The 23292-nt window shown below is 34.0% G+C and overlaps 2 protein-coding genes and 1 pseudogene across 2 annotated transcripts; all 3 read left to right on the top strand.

Annotated features, from left to right (window-relative positions):
• Positions 1-243: 243 nt before the first annotated feature.
• On the top strand, positions 244-3653 carry LOC133872469 (UDP-glycosyltransferase 73D1-like; annotated as a pseudogene).
• Positions 3654-6482: 2829 nt separating this feature from the next.
• LOC133873908 (UDP-glycosyltransferase 73D1-like) lies at positions 6483-9738 on the top strand. The gene is made up of 2 exons (XM_062311711.1): positions 6483-8379; positions 9047-9738. Exons 1-2 carry the CDS (start codon positions 7596-7598, stop codon positions 9736-9738), a joined length of 1476 nt encoding a protein of 491 aa, XP_062167695.1. The 5' UTR covers positions 6483-7595.
• Positions 9739-11886: 2148 nt separating this feature from the next.
• Positions 11887-16259, top strand: LOC133873725 (UDP-glycosyltransferase 73D1-like). The gene is made up of 4 exons (XM_062311470.1): positions 11887-12136; positions 12314-12426; positions 13604-14612; positions 15308-16259. Exons 3-4 carry the CDS (start codon positions 13829-13831, stop codon positions 15997-15999), a joined length of 1476 nt encoding a protein of 491 aa, XP_062167454.1. The 5' UTR covers positions 11887-12136; positions 12314-12426; positions 13604-13828; the 3' UTR covers positions 16000-16259.
• Positions 16260-23292: the final 7033 nt, after the last annotated feature.

The following is a 23292-nucleotide window of genomic DNA, read 5'->3' on the forward strand; positions in this document are numbered from 1 at the left end:
AAAAAATTAATAAATGAAAAGACTGCCAACGAGGGACATGCTGTCTGGGTTGAAAGCATGTGAAATATTGGCGATATACTGAGGATGCGTTTGGAATTGCGATTTTGTAGATAATAAGTGTGATTTTAAACTAAATCGCATAACATAAATCGTTTGGAAACTATTTTTTTAAAAATTGCGTTTTGAAAACGTAGAAAATCTACTTTTTCAAATCGCAGGTGAGATGGTGTTTTTTTGAAAATGCAAAATTTTAAAGGTTAATTTGCGATTTTAAATGTTAAACTGCGATTTTGCCAAACGTTTAACTGCGTTTTTAAAAATCACTTTTTTCAAATCGCACATTTTATAATCGTGATTTTAAATCGCACTTTTTGAAATCGCAAATCCAAACGAACCCTAAGAAAAAACAACGTACATGCATGTTTTCTCACACGCAAATTGACTAGATATTCATGCAGTTGAAACTTTGAAAGCTTGTGATTGGCAATCTAGCTAAGAAAAAACAACGTACCGGCCTGCATGTCACAACTCACACGGCAAATTGACTAGATCTTCATGCAGTCAGTCAGCTGGTTTGAAATTAAAGCTTGTGATTATTGGCAATCTACTAATAAAAAGCATCGTGCATGCATGTCACGCAAATTGACTATATGTCCATGCAGTCTAGGTAATTGAAAGTAAGAAAGATAATTTGTGTTTGCATGTAGATCGGGTTCGGGTCATGTTGAGCTATAGGTATAAGATTATATAGGTTGATCATAACCCGACTCATTTAATTAAACAAGTTAAACCCCTCAACCCTAACCCTCTAATTTTGTATTTAGTTCGTATCGAGTTCGCGGGTCATGTCAATAATTGCCTCTCATTATGTCATGTGTTGAGTTTGAATCGTATTGAAATATGAGTATAAGACTATATAGATCAATCATAACCCAACCCATTTAATTAAATGGATCGTGAGACTCAACAACCCTAACCTTTTAATTTAGATGTAATATGTTTGCGTTGAATTCACATATTGTGTCAAAAAGTTGCTGGCCTAATTGAAAGCATGTGATTGGCAATCTACTAATTAAGAAAAAACATCGTGCAAATATGCATGTCATGCAAATTGACTAGATCTTCCCCAGTTCAGACGATCGACGAACGAAAAGTAATCTTTCTTGAATGTGCGTACAAACTGCCAGTAAATTGTTGAATCTTTCAAAGTCAAGGTCATGACCGAATCAGAACCTGCCCAACACTTAACGCCATAGCATTCATTACAAATAATTTGGTGATGATCACCAAATTTGTAAAATCCATCTCCACCTGTTCTTGCAATTAATCATTATCAGTGATATTCGATATTCCTTCTTCAATGGATTCTGCAACCGGCCAGCCTCACTTTGTCCTAATACCACTCATGGCCCAAGGCCACATGATCCCCATGATTGACATGGCCAGGCTCTTTGCGGAGCGTGGCGTTATTGTGAGCTTGGTGACAACCCCCTACAATGCCTCACGATTTCAAAGAGCTATCAACCAAGCAAGAGGCTCTGGGCTCTCGTTTCGGCTTGTTCAGCTCGAATTTCCATGCCAAGAAGTGGGACTTCCTGAAGGATACGAGAACCTTGACATCCTGCCCTCCAGAGACCTACTGAGAAAGTTCTACAAAGCTCTCAGCATGCTCCAACAGCCACTAGAAAAACACCTCTAGAAAGAAACTCCCCCTCCAACTTGCATAATATCTGACAAGTGCCTCTCTTGGACATCCATCACTGCTCAAAACTTCAACATTCCAAGGCTTGTTTTTCACGGGATGGGCTGCTTCTCACTTTTGAGCTCCCATAATATTAAACTTTACAATGCTCACAATTCTGTCAGTTCTGACTCGGAACCCTTTGTGATCCCTGGAATTCCCCATAGAATTGAGATAACAAAAGCCCAGCTGCCGGGAGCTTTTGTTGCCCTGCCTGACTTGGATGATTTTCGAAACAAGATGCAAGAGGCTGAATCAACCGCCAATGGGGTTGTGGTGAATAGTTTCCATGAATTGGAGCGTGAGTATATTGAGGAGTACGAGAAGGCTATTAAGAAGAAGGTGTGGTGCGTTGGGCCAGTTTCTTTACGTAACAAGGAGAATTCCGACATGTTTGAGAGAGGTAACCTTAAATCACCACATAGATCGAACTCATATCTTTCTAAATCATTATTAATTCTAAAAATTTAGTGAAACTTCATTTATCACCTTTAATTTTTCATCATTTTTGCATTTATACGTACCCTTAAACTTTAAAAATTATTAATTTAGTCATCTCTCAATTAGAATTATACATTAAATCTTGTTAAAATTTTCAAAATAACTCTGTATTTTCTATATATATATATATAAATTCAAAGATTTTAAGCAAATATATTTTTTAAATTCTGTTAAATCCTTACCAACATCTAAATTTTTGTAATTTTTTTCTTTTTTTTTTTTTCCTTAAAAAAGATAGAAGAGTATTTTAAGAATTTTGACACACATTCATCCATTAGGAATATTTAACGGAAAATTTTAATGGATGGGTAAGTTGAAAAAAAAAATTGAAAGATAAATATACTAAATTGACACTTTTTAAAGTTTAAGGGTATAATTGCAAATTAAAATGATGAAATATCAGGGGTGATAATTAGTAAAGTTTTCCATAATTTTAAATTACCACTTATTGATCCCAAAAGTTTAAGCGGATAGAAACTCATGACCTATATTCTAATACTATGTTAAATTATCATGAGCCTAAAAAACTTAAAATAATATATTTAAGCATTTAATTTATATTGTAACAGGTAACAAAGCCTCAATTGATGAGCAACTTTGCATGAGATGGCTTAACTCGAAGAAATCAGGATCAGTCATTTATGCTTGTCTAGGTAGCCTGTGCCGCCTGGTTCCCGCACAATTAATAGAGCTTGGGCTCGGCCTAGAAGCATCAAATCAGCCATTTATTTGGGTGATCAAAACAGGAGAAAGGCATTTGGAGCTGGAGGAGTGGTTGGTGAAGGAAAGATTTGAGGAAAGGATCAAAGGGAGGGGGCTGTTGATCAAGGGATGGGCTCCACAGATGCTTATTCTATCCCATCCAGCAGTCGGAGGATTCATAACCCACTGTGGATGGAACTCGACGCTAGAAAGTGTGTGCTCCGGTGTGCCGATGATAACATGGCCTCTCTTTGCCGAGCAGTTCTTCAACGAAAAACTAGTCGTAGAAGTTTTGAGGATTGGGATTAAGGTAGGCGTTGAGATTCCTGTCAGATGGGGGGATGAAGAGAAAGTTGGGGTGTTGGTGAAGAAAGATTGGGTTGAGAAGGCAATAACCATGCTCATGGATGGGGGAGAAGAAGGTGAGAAAAGAAGAAAGAAAGCAAGAGAGCTTGGAGAGATGGGAAAGAGGGCACTGGAGAAAGGTGGATCTTCTCAATTAAACATGTCATTCTTGATCGAAGACATAACAAAACAATCCACCCAAGGCAAGGCGTAAGAATAGAGAAGAGAATCTTTTGAATAATTAAAAAATAAAAATTAACTATGTTATATATTTTATTGATCAATTATTGAGTGGAGAGATTCAAGGAGATTAATTTCTTGATTTTCTCCATTAATTAAAATAAATTTCATGTATTATATGTTATTTTGTATTAGTAGCACTGCACCTTACACATAGCGGTGCTCTAATATAGAAAATAAATAAAACGAAATAAAGAGAGATAAAATCAATAAATAAAATATGTTATTTCAGCATTTGTTAGTAAAGTGTACTTGTTTGTGTATTCTGTATTTCTTTTCGTTCTCTCTTTAATTTATTCAGTTTGTTCATCCACCATTTTTTTTTTTTTTTTTTTTTGTTCTTTATTATCACTATCATTATAAAAAAACATTAAAAATTAAAAGAATTATATATTTCTTAATACTAAAGGACGCATATGACTTTTAGAGGCTAATTTCTTTCAAACCAATTTGTAGAATTGGTAGGAAAGCTCTTGCAAAAGCTCATGGATCAAACCACAATCCATCTCTTGGTCTTTCTCGGATAACTGAACAATATTCTATATTATTAACTGAGGTTACACTTTGTACGCATGGCAACATTTTATTATTTTCCATAGCTTTTTATACACGTCGCAAATTTTATGTGAAGTTTTCATACGGTCTATGGACAAAAGTATCAAATTGATAAACTTGTAAAGTACATATATCAATTTTATCAGTTTTTAAAACTGAGGTAAATTTAATTTTGATACAAAAAACAAAAATAAAATAAAATCACAAGTACCAATTACGCATTTAATCCCATTAAAGAAAAATTACCATTAATTATTAGCATACCAAAAAGAGAGTCAACCATGAGTACTTTACAATGTGCATGGGTCAACAATACTAAACCATTCCGACTATCAAATTAGAGTAACACAGCGTCACATCTGCTCTCTTAGGTGAGTACTTATGGGCCTAGAATGCCAGATCATATTCGACTATTCATCAATATTTGGGCAAGATGGCCATAAAAGGTATTATGTTGATGGTTAATAATATGTATAATAACACTTGGGAGAAAATAAAGAATTTCGAAAAATAAAACTTATAAGGAAAACGAAATATAAATATGTCATGAACGATGACGTCTCTTTTTTGAAAATAAAATAGATATAGTCATAATGGGGCGACGAGAAGCCTTACGAGCATTTAAACTACTATCTGTGTATGAGATCCGAGGAAAGATAAAACAATTTTTACTGCGTTAACAAAAGTAGTAGCGCCACGTAGAATTACGAATTATCGTACTTATCTCATTTAACAAATGGCAGGGCGTTACAATATATTTATAAAGAACAGAGATGAGTAATGAAAGATTAAGATTTATTCAAATACTAAATATTTAATTTTACTCAATCATCTTTCATCACCCAACCAGTATGCTTAAGTTACAATATTTCTCTCTCGATCGTACATATAATATATAATAGATTCTTACATATAATAGTATCAGTCTGTTTGAATATCTTCTTTATCCCTATCAAGATGAGGAACAGACACAATATTTTGATGATAGAGAAGCCATTCATCTCCATTAATGTAGATAATATCCATGTAGAGAGCTGCTTCAGATTTCCCCAGTTACTTTGCGTACGACACCCTATATGTTTAATTTGCTCCTGGTCCCAAACATTGATACTCTCCAAAGAAGACCGTTCTGTATATATTCAGAATCATATTCAACAACAGTAAAAAATGTACTTTGATAATAATAATAATAATAAAAAAAACCACTAAATTAATGGATCGATTAGGCCACAAACTGATCTCTGGAGGGGTCTCTCCAATCATTCCAACCATCCGGAGCAACGACGCCCGGCATGTATGTTGTAGAAAACACCACAGTGGCATAAACTCCCCAAGCTCGCCCAAGCCATACTCTCCCAGTTCCACTGATGCTACAATTCACAAAGGAAAAACCAGTTTGCTCATTCATCGACTGCCTCCCATGAGCTGTGATAGCCCCGCTAATCACAATTATTCCAAAGGAGAAAAAAATGGATGTTTAATTTATAGATTATAGTATTCTGTTAAAATTGATTCTTACGGCGGGTAATTCATATATAATTGATGATGTTTCTGGCAACGAAATAGATCCATCCAAGTGCACGTGGACAGCTGGAGGATAAGGGCTACATTTGTGTGGTTCAACTTTCTGAACATTAAACCCCCGTACGTAAAGAAGCTCCCGATTCATACAGCAAAAGAACATCAGTTTCAATAATGCCCCAACAGGGCTCGACGCTTTGGTTGATCATCTCTTCTTCATCAGGGATGGCGTAAAGGCTAGCATTAATTTCCTCCTCAGTTATTACAAGGCGAATTAAGGCCTTCCTGCAGGCTAGAAGGTACGTTTGAACTCATCAATAATAAAAAAGAATTATTGCCAATCTCTTGAATTTATCACTTAAAAAGCAAGGAAATCTGTAGTATTCAGCTTTCTTCTCGATCCTAATTAATTATGATAGTTGAGAGGTGGAAGAATGATCGATTTCCTTAAATTGAAGTCTCAGAATTCCTTGCAGCTGCAGCTACAGGAAGATGGTTAATTTGCTATAGGCTATAGCACTGAAGTACGTAATTAAGAGGGCGCTGAGGTGAATCTGGATCGGTCTTTCGGTTTTTGCTCTGTGGCAAGGTGAGGCTCAAAATCTGAGGCCGAATTGAATATATATTAAAAAATTAATAAATGAAAAGACTGCCAACGAGGGACATGCTGTCTGGGTTGAAAGCATGTGAAATATTGGCAATCTACTGGGGATGCGTTTGGAATTGCGATTTTGTAGATAATAAGTGCGATTTTAAACTAAATCGCATAACATAAATCGTTTGGAAACTATTTTTTAAAAAATTGCGATTTGAAAACGTAGAAAATCTACTTTTTCAAATCGCAGGTGAGATGGTGTTTTTTTGAAAATATAAAATTTTAAAGGTTAATTTGCGATTTTAAATGTTAAACTGCGATTTTGCCAAACGTTTAACTGCGTTTTCAAAAATCACTTTTTTCAAATCGCACATTTTATAATCGTGATTTTAAATCGCACTTTTTTAAATCGAAAATCCAAACGGACCCTAAGAAAAAACAACGTACATGCATGTTTTCTTACACGCAAATTGACTAGATATTCATGCAGTTGAAACTTTGAAAGCTTGTGATTGGCAATCTAGCTAAGAAAAAACAACGTACCGGCCTGCATGTCACAACTCACACGGCAAATTGACTAGATCTTCATGCAGTCAGTCAGCTGGTTTGAAATTAAAGCTTGTGATTATTGGCAATATTCTACTAATAAAAAGCATCGTGCATGCATGTCACGCAAATTGACTATATGTTCATGCAGTCTAGGTAATTGAAAATAAGAAAGATAATTTGTGTTTGCATGTAGATCGGGTTCGGGTCATGTTGAGGTATAGGTATAAGATTAAATAGGTTGATCGTAACCCGACTCATTTAATTAAACAAGTTAAACCCCTCAACCCTAACCCTCTAATTTTGTATTTAGTTCGTATCGAGTCCGCGGGTCATGTCAATAATTGCCTCTCATTATGTCATGTGTTGGGTTTGAATCGTATTGAAATATGAGTATAAGACTATATAGATCAATCATAACTCAACACATTTAATTAAATGGATCGTGAGACTCAACAACCCTAACCTTTTAATTTAGATGTAATATGTTTGCGTTGAATTCACATATTGTGTCAAAAAGTTGCTGGCCTAATTGAAAGCATGTGATTGGCAATCTACTAATTAAGAAAAAACATCGTGCAAATATGCATGTCATGCAAATTGACTAGATCTTCCCCAGTTCAGACGATCGACGAACGAAAAGTAATCTTTCTTGAATGTGCGTACAAACTGCCAGTAAATTGTTGAATCTTTCAAAGTCAAGGTCATGACCGAATCAGAACCTGCCCAACACTTAACGCCATAGCATTCATTACAAATAATTTGGTGATGATCACCAAATTTGTAAAATCCATCTCCACCTGTTCTTGCAATTAATCATTATCAGTGATATTCGATATTCCTTCTTCAATGGATTCTGCAACCGGCCAGCCTCACTTTGTCCTAATACCACTCATGGCCCAAGGCCACATGATCCCCATGATTGACATGGCCAGGCTCTTTGCGGAGCGTGGCGTTATTGTGAGCTTGGTGACAACCCCCTACAATGCCTCACGATTTCAAAGAGCTATCAACCAAGCAAGAGGCTCTGGGCTCTCGTTTCGGCTTGTTCAGCTCGAATTTCCATGCCAAGAAGTGGTACTTCCTGAAGGATACGAGAACCTTGACATCCTGCCCTCCAGAGACCTACTGAGAAAGTTCTACAAAGCTCTCAGCATGCTCCAACAGCCACTAGAAAAACACCTCGAGAAAGAAACTCCCCCTCCAACTTGCATAATATCTGACAAGTGCCTCTCTTGGACAGCCATCACTGCTCAAAACTTCAACATTCCAAGGCTTGTTTTTCACGGGATGGGCTGCTTCTCACTTTTGAGCTCCCATAATATTAAACTTTACAATGCTCACAATTCTGTCAGTTCTGACTCGGAACCCTTTGTGATCCCTGGAATTCCCCATAGAATTGAGATAACAAAAGCCCAGCTGCCGGGAGCTTTTGTTGCCCTGCCTGACTTGGATGATTTTCGAAACAAGATGCAAGAGGCTGAATCAACCGCCAATGGGGTTGTGGTGAATAGTTTCCATGAATTGGAGCGTGAGTACATTGAGGAGTACGAGAAGGCTATTAAGAAGAAGGTGTGGTGCGTTGGGCCAGTTTCTTTACGTAACAAGGAGAATTCCGACATGTTTGAGAGAGGTAACCTTAAATCACCACATAGATCGAACTCATATCTTTCTAAATCATTATTAATTCTAAAAATTTTAGTGAAACTTCATTTATCACCTTTAATTTTTCATCATTTTTGCATTTATACGTACCCTTAAACTTTAAAAATTATTAATTTAGTCATCTCTCAATTAGAATTACACATTAAATCTTGTTAAAATTTTCAAAATAACTCTGTATTTTCTATATATATATATATATATAAATTCAAAGATTTTAAGCAAATATATTTTTTAAATTCCGTTAAATCCTTACCAACATCTAAATTTTTGTAATTTTTTTCTTTTTTTTTTCCTAAAAAAATATAGGAGTATTTTAAGAATTTTGACACACATTCATCCATTAGGAATATTTAACGGAAAATTTTAATGGATGGGTAAGTTGAAAAAAAAAATTGAAAGATGAATATACTAAATTGACACTTTTTAAAGTTTAAGGGTATAATTGCAAATTAAAATGATGAAATATCAGGGGTGATAATTAGTAAAGTTTTCCATAATTTTAAATTACCACTTATTGATCCCAAAAATTTAAGCGGATAGAAACTCATGACCTATATTCTAATACTATGTTAAATTATCATGAGCCTAAAAAACTTAAAATAATATATTTAAGCATTTAATTTTTATTGTAATAGGTAACAAAGCCTCAATTGACGAGCAACTTTGTATGGGATGGCTTAACTCGAAAAAACCAAGGTCAGTTATTTATGCTTGTTTAGGTAGCCTGTGCCGCCTGGTTCCCGCACAATTAATAGAACTTGGGCTTGGCCTAGAAGCATCAAATCAGCCATTTATTTGGGTGATCAAAACAGGAGAAAGGCATTTGGAGCTGGAGGAGTGGTTGGTGAAGGAAAGATTTGAGGAAAGGATCAAAGGGAGGGGGCTGTTGATCAAGGGATGGGCTCCACAGATGCTTATTCTATCCCATCCAGCAGTTGGAGGATTCATAACCCACTGTGGATGGAACTCGACGCTAGAAAGTGTGTGCTCCGGTGTGCCGATGATAACATGGCCTCTCTTCGCCGAGCAGTTCTTCAACGAAAAACTAGTCGTAGAAGTTTTGAGGATTGGGATTAAGATAGGCGTCGAGATCCCTGTCAGATGGGGGGATGAAGAGAAAGTTGGGGCGTTGGTGAAGAAAGATGGGGTTGAGAAGGCAATAACCATGCTCATGGATGGGGGCGAAGAAGGTGAGAAAAGAAGAAAGAAAGCAAGAGAGCTTGGAGAGATGGGAAAGAGGGCACTGGAGAAAGGTGGATCTTCTCAATTAAACATGTCATTCTTGATCGAAGACATAACAAAACAATCCACCCAAGGCAAGGCGTAAGTATAGAGAAGAGAATCTTTTGAATAATTAAAAAATAAAAATTAACTATGTTATATATTTTATTGATCAATTATTGAGTGGAGAGATTCAAGGAGATTAATTTCTTGATTTTCTCCATTAATTAAAATAAATTTCATGTATTATATGTTATTTTGTATTAGTAGCACTGCACCTTACACATAGCGGTGCTCTAATATAGAAAATAAATAAAACGAAATAAAGAGAGATAATATCAATAAATAAAATATGTTATTTCAGCATTTGTTAGTAAAGTGTACTTGTTTGTGTATTCTGTATTTCTTTTCGTTCTCTCTTTAATTTATTCAGTTTGTTCATCCACCATTTTTTTTTTTTTTTGTTCTTTATTATCACTATCATTATAAAAAAACATTAAAAATTAAAAGAATTATATATTTCTTAATACTAAAGGACGCATATGACTTTTAGAGGCTAATTTCTTTCAAACCAATTTGTAGAATTGGTAGGAAAGCTCTTGCAAAAGCTCATGGATCAAACCACAATCCATCTCTTGGTCTTTCTCGGATAACTGAACAATATTATATATTATTAACTGAGGTTACACTTTGTACGCATGGCAACATTTTATTATTTTCCATAGCTTTTTATACACGTCGCAAATTTTATGTTAAGTTTTCATACGGTATATGGACAAAAGTATCAAATTGATAAACTTGTAAAGTACAGATATCAATTTTATCAGTTTTTAAAACTGAGGTAAATTTAATTTTGATACAAAAAAACAAAAATAAAATAAAATCACAAGTACCAATTACGCATTTAATCCCATTAAAGAAAAATTACCATTAATTATTAGCATACCAAAAAGAGAGTCAACCATGAGTACTTTACAATGTGCATGGGTCAACAATACTAAACCATTCCGACTATCAAATTAGAGTAACACAGCGTCACATCTGCTCTCTTATGTGAGTACTTATGGGCCTAGAATGCCAGATCATATTCGACTATTCATCAATATTTGGGCAAGATGGCCATAAAAGGTATTATGTTGATGGTTAATAATATGTATAATAACACTTGGGAGAAAATAAAGAATTTCGAAAAATAAAACTTATAAGGAAAACGAAATATAAATATGTCATGAACGATGATGTCTCTTTTTTGAAAATAAAATAGATATAGTCATAATGGGGCGACGAGAAGCCTTACAAGCATTTAAACTACTATCTGTGTATGAGATCCGAGGAAAGATAAAACAATTTTTACTGCGTTAACAAAAGTAGTAGCGCCACGTAGAATTACGAATTATCGTACTTATCTCATTTAACAAATGGCGGGGCGTTACAATATATTTATAAAGAACAGAGATGAGTAATGAAAGATTAAGATTTATTCAAATACTAAATATTTAATTTTACTCAATCATCTTTCATCACCCAACCACTATGCTTAAGTTACAATATTTCTCTCTCGATCGTACATATAATATATAATAAATTCTTACATATAATAGTATCAGTCTGTTTGAATATCTTCTTTATCCCTATCAAGATGAGGAACAGACACAATATTTTGATGATAGAGAAGCCATTCATCTCCATTAATGTAGATAATATCCATGTAGAGAGCTGCTTCAGATTTCCCCAGTTACTTTGCGTACGACACCCTATATGTTTAATTTGCTCCTGGTCCCAAACATTGATACTCTCCAAAGAAGACCGTTCTGTATATATTCAGAATCATATTCAACAACAGTAAAAAATGTACTTTGATAATAATAATAATAAAAAAAAAAAAACCACTAAATTAATGGATCGATTAGGCCACAAACTGATCTCTGGAGGGGTCTCTCCAATCATTCCAACCATCCGGAGCAACGACGCCCGGCATGTATGTTGTAGAAAACACCACAGTGGCATAAACTCCCCAAGCTCGCCCAAGCCATACTCTCCCAGTTCCACTGATGCTACAATTCACAAAGGAAAAACCAGTTTGCTCATTCATCGACTGCCTCCCATGAGCTGTGATAGCCCCGCTAATCACAATTATTCAAAAGGAGAAAAAAATGGATGTTTAATTTATAGATTATAGTATTCTGTTAAAATTGATTCTTACGGCGGGTAATTCATATATAATTGATGATGTTTCTGGCAACGAAATAGATCCATCCAAGTGCACGTGGACAGCTGGAGGATAAGGGCTACATTTGTGTGGTTCAACTTTCTGAACATTAAACCCCCGTACGTAAAGAAGCTCCCGATTCATACAGCAAAAGAACATCAGTTTCAATAATGCCCCAACAGGGCTCGACGCTTTGGTTGATCATCTCTTCTTCATCAGGGATGGCGTAAAGGCTAGCATTAATTTCCTCCTCAGTTATTACAAGGCGAATTAAGGCCTTCCTGCAGGCTAGAAGGTACGTTTGAATTCATCAATAATAAAAAAGAATAATTGCCAATCTCTTGAATTTATCAGTACTTAAAAAGCAAGGAAACCTGTAGTATTCTTTCTTCTCGATCCTAATTAATTATGATAGTTGAGAGGTGGAAGAATGATCGATTTCCATAAATTGAAGTCTCAGAATTCCTTGCAGCTGCAGCTACAGGAAGATTGTTAATTTGCTATTGGCTATAGCACTGAAGTACGCAATTAAGTGGGCGCTGAGGTGAATCTGTATCGGTCTTTCGGTTTTTGCACTGTGGCAAGGTGAGGCTCAAAATCTGAGGCCGAATTGAATATATATTAAAAAATTAATAAATGAAAAGACTGCCAACGAGGGACATGCACGCTGTCTGGGTTGAAAGCAAGTGAAATATTGGCCATCTATTAAAGGTGCGTTTGAAATTGCAATTTCGAAAACAATAAATACGATTTTAAACCAAATTGCATAACATAACTCATTTGAAAACTATTTTTTAAAAAATTACGATTTGAAAACGTAGAAAATCTACTTTCTCAAATTGCAGGTGAGATGGTGTTTTTTTGAAAACGCAGAATTTTAAAAGTTAATTTGCGATTTTAAATGTTAAACTGTGATTTTGTCAAACGTTTAACTGCGTTTTTAAAAATCACTTTTTTCAAATCATATATTTTATAATCGTGATTTTAAATCGCACTTTTTTAAATCGCAAATTCAAACGGACTATAAGAAAAAACAACGTACATGCATGTTTTCTCACACGCAAATTGACTAGATATTCATGCAGTTGAAACTTTGAAAGCTTGTGATTGGCAATCTAGCTAAGAAAAAACAACGTACCGGCCTGCATGTCACATCTCACACGGCAAATTGACTAGATCTTCATGCAGTCAGTCAGCTGGGTTGAAATTAAAGCTTGTGACTATTGGCAATCTACTAAGAAAAAGCATCGCGCATGCATGTCACGCAAATTGACTATATGTTCATGCAGTCTAGGTAATTGAAAGTAAGAAAGATAATTTGTGTTTGCATGCAGATCGGATTCGGGTCATGTTGAGGTATAGGTATAAGATTATATAGGTTGACCATAACTCGACTCATTTAATTAAACAAGTTAAACCCCTCAACCCTAACCCTCTAATTTTGTATTTAGTTCGTATCGAGTCCGCGGGTCATGTCAATAATTGCCTCTCATTATGTCATGTGTTGAGTTTGAATCGTATTGAAATATGAGTATAAGACTATATAGATCAATCATAACTCAACACATTTAATTAAATGGATCGTGAGACTCAACAACCCTAACCTTTTAATTTAGATGTAATATGTTTGCGTTGAATTCACATATTGTGTCAAAAAGTTGCTGGCCTAATTGAAAGCATGTGATTGGCAATCTACTAATTAAGAAAAAACATCGTGCAAATATGCATGTCATGCAAATTGACTAGATCTTCCCCAGTTCAGACGATCGACGAACGAAAAGTAATCTTTCTTGAATGTGCGTACAAACTGCCAGTAAATTGTTGAATCTTTCAAAGTCAAGGTCATGACCGAATCAGAACCTGCCCAACACTTAACGCCATAGCATTCATTACAAATAATTTGGTGATGATCACCAAATTTGTAAAATCCATCTCCACCTGTTCTTGCAATTAATCATTATCAGTGATATTCGATATTCCTTCTTCAATGGATTCTGCAACCGGCCAGCCTCACTTTGTCCTAATACCACTCATGGCCCAAGGCCACATGATCCCCATGATTGACATGGCCAGGCTCTTTGCGGAGCGTGGCGTTATTGTGAGCTTGGTGACAACCCCCTACAATGCGTCACGATTTCAAAGAGCTATCAACCAAGCAAGAGGCTCTGGGCTCTCGTTTCGGCTTGTTCAGCTCGAATTTCCATGCCAAGAAGTGGGACTACCTGAAGGATACGAGAACCTTGACATCCTGCCCTCCAGAGACCTGCTGAGAAAGTTCTACAAAGCTCTCAGTATGCTCCAACAGCCACTAGAAAAACACCTCGAGAAAGAAACTCCCCCTCCAACTTGCATAATATCTGACAAGTGCCTCTCTTGGACATCCATCACTGCTCAAAACTTCAACATTCCAAGGCTTGTTTTTCACGGGATGGGCTGCTTCTCACTTTTGAGCTCCCATAATATTAAGCTTTACAATGCTCACAATTCTGTCAGTTCTGACTCGGAACCCTTTGTGATCCCTGGAATTCCCCATAGAATTGAGATAACAAAAGCCCAGCTGCCGGGAGCTTTTGTTGCCCTGCCTGACTTGGATGATTTCCGAAACAAGATGCAAGAGGCTGAATCAACCGCCTATGGGGTTGTGGTGAATAGTTTCCATGAATTGGAGCGTGAGTACATTGAGGAGTACGAGAAGGCTCTTAAGAAGAAGGTGTGGTGCGTTGGGCCAGTTTCTTTACGTAACAAGGAGAATTCGGACATGTTTGAGAGAGGTAACCTTAAATCACCACATAGATCGAACTCATATCATTTTAAATCATTACTAATTCTAAAAATTTTAGTGAAACTATATTTATCACCTCTGATTTTTCATCATTTTTGCATTCATACTTACCCTTAAACTTTAAAAAATATTAATTTAGTCATCTCTCAGTTAGAATTTTACATTAAATCCTGTTAAAATTTTTAAAATAACCCTGTATCTTATATATATATATATATATATATATATATATATATATATCAAGCATATATATTTTTGCAAATTCCGTTAAATCCTTACCAACATCTAAATTCTTGTAATTTTTTTCTTTTTTTTTTTTTTCCTTAAAAAAGATAGAAGAGTATTTTAAGAATTTTAACACACATTCATCCATTAGGATTTAACGGAAAATTCTAATGGATGGGTAAGATGAAAAAAAAAAAAAAAATTGAAAGATAAATATACTAAATTGACACTTTTTAAAGTTTAAGAGTATGATTGCAAATTAAAGTGGTAAAATATCATGGGTGATAATTAATAAAGTTTTCCATAACTTTAAATTACCACTTATCGATCCCAAAAGTTTAAGCGAATAGAAACTCATGACCTATATTCTAAAACTATGTTAAATTATCATTAATCTCAAAAACTTAAAATAATAATAATAAAATAATATATTTAAGCATTTAATTTATATTGTAACAGGTAACAAAGCCTCAATTGATGAGCAACTTTGCATGAGATGGCTTAACTCGAAGAAACCAGGATCAGTCATTTATGCTTGTCTAGGTAGCCTGTGCCGCCTGGTTCCCGCACAATTAATAGAGCTTGGGCTCGGCCTAGAAGCATCAAATCAGCCATTTATTTGGGTGATCAAAACAGGAGAAAGGCATTTGGAGCTGGAGGAGTGGTTGGTGAAGGAAAGATTTGAGGAAAGGATCAAAGGGAGGGGGCTGTTGATCAAGGGATGGGCTCCACAGATGCTTATTCTATCCCATCCAGCAGTCGGAGGATTCATAACCCACTGTGGATGGAACTCGACGCTAGAAAGTGTGTGCTCCGGTGTGCCGATGATAACATGGCCTCTCTTTGCCGAGCAGTTCTTCAACGAAAAACTAGTCGTAGAAGTTTTGAGGATTGGGATTAAGGTAGGCGTTGAGATTCCTGTCAGATGGGGGGATGAAGAGAAAGTTGGGGTGTTGGTGAAGAAAGATTGGGTTGAGAAGGCAATAACCATGCTCATGGATGGGGGAGAAGAAGGTGAGAAAAGAAGAAAGAAAGCAAGAGAGCTTGGAGAGATGGGAAAGAGGGCACTGGAGAAAGGTGGATCTTCTCAATTAAACATGTCATTCTTGATCGAAGACATAACAAAACAATCCACCCAAGGCAAGGCGTAAGAATAGAGAAGAGAATCTTTTGAATAATTAAAAAATAAAAATTAACTATGTTATATATTTTATTGATCAATTATTGAGTGGAGAGATTCAAGGAGATTAATTTCTTGATTTTCTCCATTAATTAAAATAAATTTCATGTATTATATGTTATTTTGTATTAGTAGCACTGCACCTTACACATAGCGGTGCTCTAATATAGAAAATAAATAAAACGAAATAAAGAGAGATAATATCAATAAATAAAATATGTTATTTCAGCATTTGTTAGTAAAGTGTACTTGTTTGTGTATTCTGTATTTCTTTTCGTTCTCTCTTTAATTTATTCAGTTTGTTCATCCACCATTTTTTTTTTTTTTTGTTCTTTATTATCACTATCATTATAAAAAACATTAAAAATTAAAAGAATTATATATTTCTTAATACTAAAGGACACATATAACTTTTAGAGGCTAATTTCTTTCAAACCAATTTGTAGAATTGGTAGGAAAGCTCTTGCAAAGGCTCATGGATCAAACCACAATCCATCTCTTGGTCTTTCTCGGATAACTGAACAATATTCTATATTATTAACTGAGGTTACATTTTGTACGCATGGCAACACTTTATTAATTCCCATAGCTTTTTTATACACGTCGCAAATTTTATGTTAAGTTTTCATACGGTATATGGGCAAAAGTATCAAATTGATTAACTTGCATGTAAAGTACAGATATCAATTTTATCAGTTTTTAAAACTGAGGTTAATTTAATTTTGATACAAAAAACAAAAAATAAAATAAAATCACAAGTACCAATTACGCATTTAATCCAATTAATGAAAAATTACCATTAAGTATTAGCATACCAAAAAGAGAGTCAACCATGAGTACTTTACAATGTGCATGGGTCAACAATACTGAACCATGTCCGACTGCTCATCTAATTAGAGTAATACAGCGTCACAGTTGCTCTCTTATGTGAGTACTTATGTGCCTAGAGTGCCAGATCATATTCGACTATTCATCAATATTTGTGCAAGATGGCCATAAAAGGTATATATCGATGATGATGTATATATTATGTTGATGGTTAATAATATGTATAATAACACTCGGGAGAAAATAAAGAATTTTAGAAAATAAAACTTATAAAGAATACGATATATAAATATGTCATGAACAATGACATCTCTTTTTTGAAAATAAACGAGAAGCCTTACGAGCATTTAAACTATTATCCGTGCATGAGATCCGAGGAAAGATAAAGCAATATATTTTTACTGCGTTAATAAAAGTAGAAGCGCTACGTAAAATTGCAAATTATCGTACTTATCTCGTTTAATAAATGGCGGGGGGTTACAATATATTTATAATGAACAGAGATGAGTAATGAAAGATTAAGATTTATTCAAATACTATATATTTAATTTTACTCAATCATCTTTCATCACCCAACCAGTATATACTTAAGTTACAATATTTCTCTCTCGATCGTACATATAATATATAATAAATTCTTACATATAATAGTATCAGTCTGTTTGAATATCTTCTTTATCCCTATCAAGATCAGGAACAGACAAAATATTTTGATGATAGAGAAGCCATTCATCTCCATTAATGTAGGTAATATCCATGTAGAGAGCTGCTTCAGATTTCCCCAGTTGCTTTGCTTATGACACCCTATGTAATTTGTTAGATATATTCAACATATTGCTTAAACTAACATGCGCAGCAAAAAACAAATAAGATAGGATTCAGGCTTGCCTCTAGCCATATTTGCTCAAGTGTTTTCACGATCCATCTGAAGAACAAGAAAAGATTATTTGAGGGATCTTCTAACCTATGCCAATGACTGTATTGCCGTACTAATGGTGTACACAAGCTATTAATTTATAGGCTAGGTCAGGGACCCTCAAATATGGTAAATACCGTATTGTTCCTCCCATCAAGGAAACAATATTATTAATTAATTTTAAATCAATTAAAACGATTCTATTACGGTAATTTAATTAATTAAATTACTTAACCGTAATACCGTATATACTATTTATTTATTAAATATTAATAAATACTTCTTTATGTGGCATATAGGCCATATATGGAGATAATATATTATATTCTCTCACTTGGACTTTATGACACATAACCTTATAGTATTAGGTTCCTTAGTTTGGCCAATCAGTTATGGAATCTTCCAATTCAGATAAGAAATGTTTCACACGAATCATGGCGGTAAAACCGTTATAAAATTAGGTCGTCCCTTCTAGGGGTGTGCATGGGGCGGGGCGGGGCGGTTTTTCGCCTTTTTTGGCCTCGCCCCGCACCTATGCGGCTTGGAAATTTCCAACCCGCAAACCGCACTTAATAAAGACAACCCATGCAGGGCGGGTTCGCGCGGGACGGGGATTGCGGGGTGGGGCGGGTATTTTGAGTGTCATTTACGTAATTTTGATTTTACTTTGTAAAAAATAAAAAATTGAAAAAATACTGATTTTTTTAAGAAAAAAATTAAATTCATATTATTTTTTCACATAATCTTTTAAATGTAAAGTCAGATTTTTAGGGAATCCACTATGTTTCATTAAAGAAAAAAATTATAATTTCAAAGCTCCTTAAATTTAGTCCTTCAACATGTTGACACATATCTTTCAATCGTTCCTATTTCTATACAAGAACATTTTCCATGGAATTAGCCTTGTAAACTAAACTAAAAGCCCTATTAATTATAAAATAAAATTCTAAGAAACATGATTTCTTTTTCTTTTCTTTTTTTCTTTTTTTTTTTCTTTTCTCCTCTGTGCGGGGCGGGGCGGGGTGGGGTGGGGACCCGCATTTTTTAAAAGGCTAAATCTGCAACCCGCCCCACCCCGCATAAATTTCTCAAATTAAGACCCTAACCCGCAAAAAAAAACCTGAAAACCCTGTCCTCTACGGGGCGGGGTGGGGCGGGTGCTGCGGGGCGGGGCGGGGATTGCGGGTTTTGCACACCCCTAGTCCCTTCCATGTATCACAATGTAAAAGACTCCTTATATGAGTACCTTATGGATAATCAAGCTTTATGAATGAACTTCCTATAAGTCATTCGAGTCCAACTTTATTTATCCTCATGGATAAAATAACAAATGTGCACAAAATCATTATTATAATAACTTTATGTCTATAAACCAAAAAGAGACAAACCAATTTAACCAAGCAAAAAATGAATTAATGAGTTTCATATACTCCGCATGACTTTATTCTTTCTTTACCGGTAAACTTTAAGTCATGGGATCCGCAATCATTAATTTAGTACTTATATGCTCAATAGACCTTTTTATGACTTTTAGGCCTCGTTTGGTTTGCGGAATGTCTATTCCATTAGGAAAATGAATAACTATTCATGGGAATAAATGAAGGTGGAATGGAATAACTATTCCTATTCTTTTGTTTGGTTGTAACGGTGGAATAGAACATTGCATATGTATTCTTTTGTTTGGTACAGTGCAATACATTGGTGAATGGAATCATATTATAATCAAATTTTCTAAAATACCCTTATAATACAAATATAATTTATATTATTGATGACATTTTTTTTCTTTATTTAAGAAACATAAACAATCATACTATGACCTTTTTTGTTTTTTTTTTTTTAATTTCATATAGTTCATGGCATCTTTTTTTTTTTTTTTTTTTTCATATACAATTACGCTACAAAATGATTTATAAGGAAAAAAAAAAAAAAAAAAAAAAAAAAAAACACACACACACACACACACACATAATCATCATATCACCATCATAAAAAAATAAAAAAAATAGATCATCTGGCCCTTTTTATTTTATTCTTTTTTATTTGTTTTCCAGCAACAAACATTCATTCTTTGCTTACAAAGTAAAATGATTTATAAGAAAAAAAAAAAAAAAACATAATCATCATAAAAAAATAAATCATCTACAAAACCCTTTTTATTTTATTATTTTTATTTGTTTTTGAGTAACAAACATTCGTTCTTTGCTTACAAAGTTTTTCTCAAACCTCCGCAAGGCAATTGGAGTCCCCCCGATATTAAGAGGTACTCGTTTTGCTACGTCTAAGTGCATTTTGTAGGCTAAATCATAAGAGGAGGGAAAAAAAAAAAAAAAAAAAAAAAAAAAAAAAAAAAAAGAAAGAAAGAAAAGAAAAGAAGAAGAAAGACTACCCCACAACATTGCATATGTATTCTTTTGTTTGGTACAGTGCAATACATTGGTGAATGGAATCATATTATAATCAAATTTTCTAAAATACCCTTATAATACAAATATAATTTATATTATTGATGACATTTTTTTTCTTTATTTAAGAAACATAAACAATCATACTATGACCTTTTTTGTTTTTTTTTTTTAATTTCATATAGTTCATGGCATCTTTTTTTTTTTTTTTTTTTCATATACAATTACGCTACAAAATGATTTATAAGGAAAAAAAAAAAAAAAAACACACACACACACACACACACACACATAATCATCATATCACCATCATAAAAAAATAAAAAAAATAGATCATCTGGCCCTTTTTATTTTATTCTTTTTTATTTGTTTTCCAGCAACAAACATTCATTCTTTGCTTACAAAGTAAAATGATTTATAAGAAAAAAAAAAAAAAAACATAATCATCATAAAAAAATAAATCATCTACAAAACCCTTTTTATTTTATTATTTTTATTTGTTTTTGAGTAACAAACATTCGTTCTTTGCTTACAAAGTTTTTCTCAAACCTCCGCAAGGCAATTGGAGTCCCCCCGATATTAAGAGGTACTCGTTTTGCTACGTCTAAGTGCATTTTGTAGGCTAAATCATAAGAGGAGGGAAAAAAAAAAAAAAAAAAAAAAGAAAGAAAAGAAAAGAAGAAGAAAGACTACCCCACAACAAATTAAGTTGGGTTGAGAAACAGAGAGAGGGGGATGAGAATATAATTGCAGAGATGGAGAAAGATATTGATGGTGCACTTGAGTGATGAATTTTTGAAATCAGAATTAAATTCTTATTTTGTTTACGAATTTTGAAATTTGACTTTTTAGAAAAAATTGAATAAAATATGATTTGTTTATAAAAAGTTGAATAAAATATAATTTGTTTTTTAAAAAGTTGAATAAAATATGATTTATTTCTGAAAAAAGTAGAATCAGAATTATATTTTATTGTCAAAATTTCGTATCAAAACACACCATGAGTTGAGAAACAGAGAGAGAGAGAGAGGGATAGGAGACTTGGGTGTTGAGAAGGTTGGAGTTTTTGGGCAAAAGACGAATTTAATTTATTCCCATAGGAAAGGAATAGGTATTCCACTCCTTTTTGAGTGGAATACCTATTCCTCTTCGTAAGGGAATAACTATTCCGTGGGAATAACTATTCCCTTAAATAATATACAACCAAATAAAAGAATAGCTATTCCGTAGGAATAGCTATTTCTTTCCATGGATCTAATCCGCAAACCAAACGAGGCCTTAATGTTATCTCTCGTACTGAGATACTTGATGTCGATTTACTTCTGCTTCCACTCTTTATTCTTGTAAAATAAGACTATAGTAGAATTACCGCAGAGTATCTTTATGATCTAACTGTAAAATTGACAATATTGAGACTTTCAACAAAATGTCTCATTCATCATGCCTGTGTACTAAATTAATAGCACGCTAGATTTTTAGCTTTCTTGGTAGACGTAGCAACTATAGTCTACTTACTGCATTTTTAAGATATATCTCTCAATAAAAAGATATATACCCTAAAGTAGACTTTCTACTATCTACACAATTAGCAAAATTCAAATCTAAACAACTAACCACCTCCAAATGGAAAGTGTATCTTTATGTTAAGTTGTACTTCTTGGTTCCTTGCATATACCGCAAGACTTTATTTGCATCACTTTATTGACCTAATATTCTTATTGTCAGTCATATGGTTATGCATAATGCAGATGCTTAAAGAAAAACTTTTCATCTGCCCTTATTCCAATACCTTTTGGGACATTAATCTGTATTTAATTGGTCCCTCTTAATTGCTACTGAAGGTGCATAATCTTTTATTCTAAATCTTTCTAAAACTTTTTCAAAGTAGGCCTTCTGAGACAATGTTAATATTCTTTATGTCTCTCTGAATCTCTATGTCAAAAGACATAAGAGGTTTCACCCAAATCCTTCATTTCAAAGTTTTGTAAAATGAACTTTATGTAGCAAACCTAAATCACCACTTGCAAAATATATATATATATATATATATATATATATATATATATATATATATTCATATGGGTCTAGAAATATTACTTTACTCTCACTGACCTTAAGGTATATATTCATATGGGTCTAGAAATATTACTTTACTCTCACTGACCTTAAGGTATATATACTAATTATCAAGGTTTTCAAACAATAAAACAATTACCTTGTAAAAAGTATATCTCCGATAAGAGATCTATCACAACCTATAAATAGAATTCTTTAATTTGCAAGTATTCTGACTGTTATTTTATAAAACCTTTAGGTTGTGTCATGTAAACCTTATCTTTAGGATCCCCATTCAGGAAAGTTGTTTTCACATCTATTTGATGTAGCTCTAGTTCAAAATGAGCTACTAATGCTATGATTATCTTGATGAATCATTCTTAAACACTAGAAGAATTTTTCATGATAATCAATGCCTCATTTGTGAGTAAAACCATTGGCTACGAGTCTAGCTTGACTTTTGAGCAATGGATTTATCTCTTACTTCATGGCACTGAATCAAAATGTAGAGTTTTCTTCACTCATAGCATGTAAAAACAATTTTGGATCATCTTTATGTCCAATGTCAAAATATCAGACTCTGGGAGATATATAACATGATCACTAAGAATTGTTGATCTCCTTATTCTATAGGATTTTTTTAATTCTACTTCCTCTACATTTTGCAATGGGAGAATAGACTTTTGAACCTGTTTTGTATGAGTTGGTTGTTCTAGAACTGATTGTGGCTCAGGATAATCAATCTGATTTTCCCTGAATACAATCAATCATCCTCTATGAGAAGGAGATTTGGCCAACTCTAGTGCTTCCTCAAATTCCAATTTGTGTGAATGAGCACTCCCACTAGGTTCCGTATCCTCTAGAAATTTTACAATCAACAACTCTAGGATTATATGAAGGATAATAAAACATTAAAACCCCTTAAAGTTTACTAGATAGCTTATAAAAGATCCGCTGGTTGTCCTTGAATCTAATTTCCTTCGGCGAGAATTATAAATCCCCTCTTTAGTAAGGCAACCCCATATGTGTAAATAATTTAAACTTGGCTTCCATCTATTTT

Source organism: Alnus glutinosa, chromosome 7, assembly GCF_958979055.1.
Source record: "Alnus glutinosa chromosome 7, dhAlnGlut1.1, whole genome shotgun sequence".
Lineage (NCBI taxonomy): Eukaryota > Viridiplantae > Streptophyta > Magnoliopsida > Fagales > Betulaceae > Alnus > Alnus glutinosa.

Bases quoted from the DNA above. Each gene is read 5' to 3' on its own strand.
- LOC133873908 (XM_062311711.1), top strand. From the start codon at position 7,596: ATGGATTCTGCAACCGGCCAGCCTCACTTTGTCCTAATACCACTCATG. The intron at 8,380-9,046 runs GTAACCTTAAAT...TTATTGTAATAG, and splicing joins TTCCGACATGTTTGAGAGAG to GTAACAAAGCCTCAATTGAC.
- LOC133873725 (XM_062311470.1), top strand. From the start codon at position 13,829: ATGGATTCTGCAACCGGCCAGCCTCACTTTGTCCTAATACCACTCATG. The intron at 14,613-15,307 runs GTAACCTTAAAT...ATATTGTAACAG, and splicing joins TTCGGACATGTTTGAGAGAG to GTAACAAAGCCTCAATTGAT.